An 8,536-nucleotide genomic window follows, 5' to 3' on the forward strand; every position below is an offset into this window, starting at 1 on the left:
TAGTCATTTTAACAAAAGAATAGCTTATGAGCACTTTTTTATCAAACATATCAACTGCTTATTATCAGTTTTAACACTTTTATCCAAACCCGTAAATACTTATTTTAAAAATCAGTTTCAGCACTTCAAGCTTATTAGCTATTTACCGTCAGCTAATCTAAACTGGCTCTAAGTATATTTTTCCGTTCATTTGGAATAGTTTAATTTCAATAATTATTCTCTAATTTATGGAGTAATTCTTTTTTGTCACATCTAAAAATGTTTATAATTTTGATGAGCTCTTTCACCAAACTTTTCTATCACATGGACCCCACTAAAACCCCTAGGATGGTCCCAGCTTTGACACAGCTCATTTCCAAGTGGGGTCACTTGACAATCCTTTCTCCAATTCTTTACACTCTTTTTGTTTGTCTAATTTTCAGAAAAATCAAATCCTATCAATATCTCTTTCAAACAAATCTAGAAACTCAACTCTTTTTCACTTCCACAAAAACCCCACCTTATATTTATTTGGTCTTCCTTTCCCTAGTCTCAAGTCTCAAGTCTCAACTTCCCCTTTTAATTAGCCGAGTCCATTGCTTCTTTTCTTCTCACTTCCCATTTCTCTCTCCCTTTCTGTTTTTTCCCTTTCTTCTCATTTCTCTTCATATAATGGCCAATGGTAGTGGACTCTCTTTTGATCCAGATCCCATCAAACACTTCCTTCCTTTTCTTCAACCTACAAAATTATTCAACTTTCAACCTTTGTTAACATCAATGGAGTCTTCACCTTATAAAAACAGGTCACCACCTTCTACTATTCAATTCCCAGTTAACCTTAACTGCTCAAATACTGATCATAATCAAGAAGAAGAAGAGCAGAAAATTAGACCAGTTATTGATGAAATGGACTTTTTTGCTGATCATAAAAAAGATGGTAGTAATTCTGAGGAACCTGCAACAACAGCTAATAATACTGCTGTGGACACTGAAAGAAAAGAATCCAACACCCCTCCTCCTGAATTGGATTTTAACATTAATGTAAGTAACCCAATTTAGTAGGGAGCTTTCGAGCAACGGTAAAGTTGTCCTATAGGTCATGGGTTCGAGGTGTGGACTCAGCCGCTGATGCTTGTATCAGAGTAGGCTGTTTACGTCACACCTATTGGGTGCCCTGAACCCTACGTGAACGCGGGATGTTTCGTGCACCGGGCTGGCGTCTTCCTAATTTAGCATTTTTCCTTCTTATCAGTTTACTGAATTTTAAGTACTGAATTTGATCCAATTATTATATATCACTTTTGTAGACTGGTTTGCATCTTCTCACTGCAAATACTTATAGCGATCAGTCCATAGTAGAAGATGGCTTATCCCCTAACTCTGAAGATAAAAGAACCAAGAATGAGGTAACACTAAAATCATTTACCTGTTACTAGTATTTTAGCTCTGTTAAACATGAATTTTATAGTTTCATTATATTCCTATTTCAGTTAGCAGTTCTTCAAGCTGAACTGGAAAGAATGAATGGCGAAAATCGACGTTTAAAGGACATGTTAAATCAGGCGACGAACAATTATAGTAACCTCCACATGCAAATGATGACAATGATACAGCAACAACAACATCAAGAAAATGATCAACACGACGGGAAAAGTGAAGAAGTGAGACAACAAATTCAGAGCAAAAATGGCCATGGAGGAGGAGGACAAATAGTGCCTAGGCAATTTATGGATCTTGGCCTAGCAGCTGCCACTGGTTCTGAAGCAGAAGAGACTTCTCTGTCTTCGTCGGAGGGGCGAAGTGGAAGGGATAAATCACGATCACCAACGAATAATATGGAATCAGGTTCAACATGTGGAATTGTAAGAGAAGATAGTCCTGAAAAAGGTTCACCTGGTTGGGGTCCTAATAAAATTCCAAGACTTGGCAATGGCTCTAAAAGTACTGATCAAGCTACTGAGGCTACTATGAGAAAGGCTCGTGTCTCGGTCAGGGCTCGATCAGAGGCTCCCATGGTACAATTTTAACTAGTTCTATTTAGTTTTGAAAAGATTATTTGATGGAAACTAATAGATGCTTTTTTTTGTGTGGTTACAATCAGATCACAGATGGTTGCCAATGGCGGAAGTATGGACAGAAAATGGCGAAGGGAAATCCGTGTCCTCGGGCTTATTACCGATGCACCATGGCAGCTGGTTGCCCAGTTCGGAAGCAAGTATGTTTTTGTTTAGTCCAATAATTTATTTCTGTACTAACTCATGATTTTTTCCAGAGTTTTTTAGTCAATCTGAATCACAAAGGTCAACAATCTTAATAAAAACGTGTTAGTTGTAAACTTCATATCTAACACTGATTGTTAATACTAGTTGGTATTAGGTTGCTATTGATGGTTCTTGATCAAATACAAAAATATGTTTTTCCAACAATAATCAAGTGAGAATCTTGAGTAATTCAAGTCAAAGATATATATTATAAAGCAAATAAAAGCAACCTTAGTCATTTTACATTTTCATATGGAATTGTTTTAGTGCCAAGAATCTTTTGACTGAAGTGAATTTTGCTGCATTATTGACAGGTTCAAAGATGTGCAGAGGACAGAACAATATTGATCACAACTTATGAAGGAACTCACAACCATCCATTACCTCCAGCAGCAATGGCAATGGCGTCGACAACGTCCTCAGCAGCAAGAATGTTGCTTTCAGGTTCAATGCCAAGTGCAGATGGACTAATGAATTCCAATTTCTTTGCCAGAACTTTACTCCCTTGTTCCTCTAGCATGGCTACAATTTCTGCCTCCGCGCCATTTCCTACTGTTACATTGGACCTAACTCAATCCCCGAACCCTTTGCAATTTCCAAGATCCCCTAACCAATTCCAAGTCCCATTCTCAAATCCACCCCACAATATGTTATCAAATCCAGCTGCACTTTTGCCTCAGATATTTAACCAGGCTTTATATAACCAATCCAAATTTTCAGGCCTACAATTGTCTCAAGATTCGGAAGGACAGAACCCTTCAACATTGCCATCGTCGATTCATCAATCCAACCACAACCCTTTGGCTGATACAGTGAATGCTCTCACTGCTGATCCTAACTTCACAGCAGCATTAGCAGCAGCCATCACTTCCCTTATTGGAAATCCTCAGCAACCAAACAATGGTAGTACTAACAATACTACTGCTATCACAACGACCGCCAACAACCAAAACAGCAGTGTCACAACCAATGGCAATAACACCAGCAATGGCAACCAATAAAGTCGTTAATTCAAGTTTTCCAGCAATTTGCTAGCCAATTGCTGATCATTTCCTTTCAATTTTTTTCTTTTTCTTAAATTTGTTTTTTGCTTAGTCAGTAATCAGGAAAGTGAGATTACTATACTAGATTTTTTTGTTTTATAGGTGGATTAAACATATATCTTCAATTCTTTTCGGGTTTTGAATAATGTAATTCAAGGAAAATGTTGGCAAGAAAAAGAAAGAAATGTTTGAAATTCATTTCTGTCTTTCTTCTATTCTTTTGTTAGTTTATTTTGTTTGTCAACAAAAATACACATAGGGAGTTACAAGGCAAGTGATTATTAAAGGGAGGAAAAGGAAAAATGGTTTACAAAATATTGCAATCGTTGGAGTTGCATTTTCAACTCATATTCATAATCAAGTTGTCTCCGCGTGAATTATAAATTACGGGTTCGAACCATGCAGTCAGCTAAACTTTAGGATAGACTATCTACATTACACCCTACGACCTTTCTACGCATTACACCCTACGACCTTTCTACGAGTCCTGCATGGACACGGACACGTAATATTTTGTGTACCGTACCGCCCTTTAAGTCATATTCATATGAGAGTCAAGAAAGGAGTCAATAAAACCGTCTCAAAGTTGTTAGAAATTAAGGAGTTTGTTTGACGTGGAAATACGTATGATATTGAGAAAGAAGAAACAAAAGAGGACCTAAAAGAGAGAGTAGTGAGAAAGAGATTTGGTTGCTTGTCTCATTTGGACTTGTCTTCTTGCTTTTCTTCTCACCCAAAAATGACAGATTTCACCAAATGGGGAGAGAAGACAAGTTCCATTTTGATGGTGAATATATTGTCCCTTTCTTTAACGTTCACTTAGCAATTCCCTTGTCTATACCTAAAGATGACAAAATCAAGGTTTGACACATGATCTTTTATGGATTTTTTCTTCTTCTTTGCATAAACTTTATACACGCAAGATTTGTGCCGGCTATTTTCTTATAAGTAACTTTATTAAAAGATATTTTATAAATATGTTGGATAATAAAATTTATTTTTACAAACATGGATATGTATAAATTAAATCCTTATCTTATAGGATATAAAAAATAAGCAAGCAATCTGCTACAACATATAAAATTATATAACATAATAAAATATATTTTTAGAACATCACTATATATAAGTTAAATTCTTTATCTTTTACTATGCTATGGATTTGCCTTTTGTTGATAAAAGTTCTATAAGTAGACAAAAGGTCGTTGTTGATATTCTTGTTTAGACTGAATGACAACACCAGGTACTAAACTTTTTACTTTTAGAAACATATGGTTAACCAGCTAGTTGAAAATAAGAAATCAGCATTCACAACCGAATAAAAGAGGAAGATGGATTTAGAATACTGATAAAATCAAATTTTGGCACTGTGAGATTGTTTCGTAGAAACTTGATCAGCTAAATTTAGAATGGAAAATAGTCTTTTCTTCTCACTTCGTAAATGCTATGATATTGTCCAATTGATGATCAATGAACAAGACTTTTGCGGTCAAGCTGGAGTCTACATATTTCTCTCCTTTCTTTTTGGACATTTCTATTGACCTAGTCCTCACATGACTTGCTAAAAGAAATTGATTATATGCCTTGACGTAAATGATATGGCACTATATACAACCGGTGCAGAAAGCATCCCATATTCACATAGGGTTCGGGGAAAAATCGCACTTCAAAAGGTATAATGTAGGCAACCTATCTTGACACAAGTATTAATGGATAATTCAACGACTTGAACACCTGACCTATAGGTTACATGATTATAACTTTATCATTACTCTAAGGTTCCGGAATAAGGCAACCTTTCGAACTGCTGCTGAATCACTGGACGGGCAAGAGACAACCTGATGAACTGAAACATAAAAATCGTGACCTATAAGTTACACGATTATAACTTTATCGTTGTTTCAAGGCTACCATCAGACATGGCACTATACACATCTTTTTGTATTTTTGTGTCAATGATGAATTAATGGGATTAGTGTGATCACACTGAAGAAGAGAAGACTTAGGTGACTCAAGTGGGTCCAAAAGATGATGCAAATACTCCATTTTTTTGTTGACAACCCAACAGCAACCGGTAAATAAATTGAGATCACATGTAGATGTAATCCAATCTGGTTTATTAATTAATTTTATTTGGTCTTATTAGTTCATCTTTTGGGATAAGATAGCACTTATGGCTCTCAAGTTCTCAACTTTTCATTTAATGATCAGATGGAGTCAACTTTGGTACATTTAAGTTAACTGACGTGTTTGTTTGTGATAGAAAATACTGGCTAGAACTTGCAAGAGATGCATTTATTTTCTTGTGTACAATCCCAATGAAGATCGCCTATTAATTGAATCTTCTGGTTTCAAAGAGTAAAAATATGGTGGAAATGACTCCAGGTAGGGTTGTTTATCGAGCGAATTGGGCGGTTATTTACTCTTAACGGTTTGACTTATCGGTTATCGGCTTTTAAATGTATTAATCGGCTAGCCACCCGATAAGATATCGGGCGAATTGGTATCAGTTTAGCTCTTATCGGACGGTTTATCGGCCTAATTCAATCCAAATAAAATAAAATTTAGTCTTTGCATGTTTAAATAGGTGGTCGACATACTAAGAGGGACGAAGCAGAAGAGACACCGTGATGGGTAAATCATCTATCTAGAATCTTATTTATGTTTATGCACATTGGCTTGAGTCCATGTGAAAGATTTCCAATTGGCCTTTGTTAAAACAAATGTTCGTCATGCTTAGAATTCTAGGATGCCTTAAAACCTAGGCAAAGTTGATGAAGCAGTGGTGTAACTGGTATTGCTATCTTGTTTCAGATAGTAAATTCTGTCTTTTGTCATAGTTAGATGACTCCTTTTATTTGGCTTTCTTTTATTCTAATTCACTTTGATAGAGTACTGGAGGAAGAAGGGTTTTTGATTATTTAATATATATATGGATAAAAATATAATGGATTATCCGTTAATAAAATTGAATAATCTGCCCCAAAACCAATAAGCCGTTAATAAAAAACATTCAATCCGTTCTCCGTCCGTTAAACCGTTCACCCGATACCAATAAGCCATTAAGCTTTGGTTTCGGTTCGATTTTCGGTTTTGGTTCGGTTTTGAACACCCCTAACTCCAGGTAGCTACAGTTTATAATGTATTTAAAGATTAGCCAATTTCAATCAAACTTCAGGACACAACATCCTAGAGTTTAAACCTCAAAATTCAGACTTCAGGATATCGTGTCCTAAAGTTCGAAAATTATATCCAGAAGTTTGAATCTTATGTCCTGAATTTTAAATTAGTAGTTCAGAAATTTAGGACACTTAGTCCTGAATTTCAAATTAGCAGCTCAAAAATTCAGGATACTAAGTCCTGAATTTCCAAACTCATAATACTTAGTCTTGAAGTTTAGGTGAATTGACTACTCTTTAAATACATTATAACTTGTAGATATATTTTAAATAGCAAGTTTAAAAGTAGCTATTGCTACACTTCTATAGATAATTTTTTGAACTTTTTTTAAAGATTGAGGAAAATTTTGTGTAAAATAGTAAGTAATTTATTTGGATAATTTTAGTTTATTTTCTTTTAATGGTTTGTGAGAGTTTCTTTATATTTTAAAACAAAATATTTCTGGAAAATGTTATTGAAAAAACTTCTTAAAACACTTGAATCAAACGAGTTTTCAAGAACTTAGCAAAATCTGCTCCAAAGACTTGATATTTGTCCGTCTAAATTGATTTGAGTAAATATGTTCGTTTATTTTCATTTTGTAAAAACTTTTTTCTATTTGTTTAGTTCCATAAAGAAGAAAATAGTAGTATGATATTCCTACTGACTTTCATTTGATTCTTTCGAGCAGTTCCAAAGTAATGTGAATGACTCTTGGATATATGTTTTGCATTCTTGTTCAAGCTTACTATCGATGGTATAGGCCCATGAAAAATAAAAAGACTTCGCCTACATTTGAATTTGGGTGAAATTCAAAAATAGCCAGATTTACAAGTGGTCATTCAGAAACAACCACATTTTCAAAAGTACTTGAAATTTAGCCACTTTTTTAAAGATAAATTTGAACGAAAACACTATTTAAAATCCAGAAAATACTCTAGTATAATATACTGGACTTCCAGCATAATACTATACACAGGTGCTCTAATCTCCAGTATATTAGCTAGAACTTTTCGCGCATTGGAGTTCCAGCATAATATGCTGGAAGTTCATACACAGGTGCACCGATCTCCAATATATTATTTGGAACTTCCATGTTACAGTAAAATAGTTGCTATTTTTCAATGACTTTGCAAATACTGGCCATTTTTGAATGACCAGTTCGAAAACTGACTAGCCCGTGCTATTTTTACTTTGAATTTGGGTCTAATGTTACAAGTTAGGTGGATTTTGGCCCTAAAGCAAACCCATAATTATAATCCATGTATTAGTGGACTTGCACTGACATAACTAAAATAGATCTAGAAGGAAGAAGTAACTTAAATAGCAACCTACCCAAACGCTTAAACTTAATATAGCCATCAGATATATAATATATGTATTATTCACGTATAATATGTGTACAATTGTGTATAATCATTATATAATCTTTGTACACTGGCTAGAAAAAAATAAACGGTAAATTTAACCGGCTATGTGTGTAAAAATGAGCTTCAAACTTAGGGCTCGTTTGGTGTGAGGGATAAGGAATAATTAATCTCAGGACTAAATTTAAGAAGAACTTATTCCATGTTTGGTTGCTAAAAAATTGCGGTATAATTAATCCAGGGATTAGTTATTCTGGAACTGTGATATTTTTTTTATCCCCAAAAAAAGTGAAATTACTAATCTCGGGATAATTAGTTCTGGGATAACTTCAAGCTTTCTTCGCATGCTTCAGCGCATCCCCTTTCTATTAGTAAGGTTGTCAAATTTCCTTTAGTTCCTTTATGACTATAATATAAATAATTGGGAGGGGGCAGGGGGGCTAACAAACAAGATAACGGATGCACTAAGGCGCAACTTCGTGAAGCTACTACGCCTTTTCTTTCCAACCAAATGACCCCTTAGAGATATTTATGGCACCTATCGAACCAACCAATAAGGATATTTATGATATATATATATAATGCAATCTCAGTAACTAAAACAAATTAGTAAAAATTGCACAGGGCGCCCTATTTGGTCGCCCCCATTTAACCTATACTCATTTTTTTTAAAACTTTTAACTTGTACCCACTTTTTAAATAACTTCAGCCTCCTTTCTCATCCTCC

At 34.8% G+C, this 8,536-nt stretch overlaps 1 protein-coding gene across 1 annotated transcript; it reads left to right on the forward strand.

Moving 5' to 3' along the window:
* The first annotated feature begins 541 nt into the window (after window positions 1-541).
* On the forward strand, window positions 542-3,481 carry LOC104249701 (WRKY transcription factor 42-like). Its single transcript, XM_009806176.2, has 5 exons — window positions 542-1,020; window positions 1,287-1,385; window positions 1,470-1,994; window positions 2,081-2,194; window positions 2,555-3,481. Exons 1-5 carry the CDS (start codon window positions 652-654, stop codon window positions 3,239-3,241), a joined length of 1,794 nt encoding a protein of 597 aa, XP_009804478.1. The 5' UTR covers window positions 542-651; the 3' UTR covers window positions 3,242-3,481.
* The last annotated feature ends 5,055 nt before the right edge of the window (window positions 3,482-8,536 follow it).

The sequence above is a fragment of the Nicotiana sylvestris genome, chromosome 7 (assembly GCF_000393655.2).
Source record: "Nicotiana sylvestris chromosome 7, ASM39365v2, whole genome shotgun sequence".
Taxonomy (NCBI): domain Eukaryota; kingdom Viridiplantae; phylum Streptophyta; class Magnoliopsida; order Solanales; family Solanaceae; genus Nicotiana; species Nicotiana sylvestris.

What these genes read in the sequence shown, in the direction of transcription:
- LOC104249701 (XM_009806176.2), top strand. Translation starts at nt 652, where the DNA reads ATGGCCAATGGTAGTGGACTCTCTTTTGATCCAGATCCCATCAAACAC. An exon ending in AATTGGATTTTAACATTAAT is followed by an intron (nt 1,021 to 1,286) that starts GTAAGTAACCCA and finishes TCACTTTTGTAG; the next exon opens with ACTGGTTTGCATCTTCTCAC. An exon ending in CTCGATCAGAGGCTCCCATG is followed by an intron (nt 1,995 to 2,080) that starts GTACAATTTTAA and finishes GGTTACAATCAG; the next exon opens with ATCACAGATGGTTGCCAATG.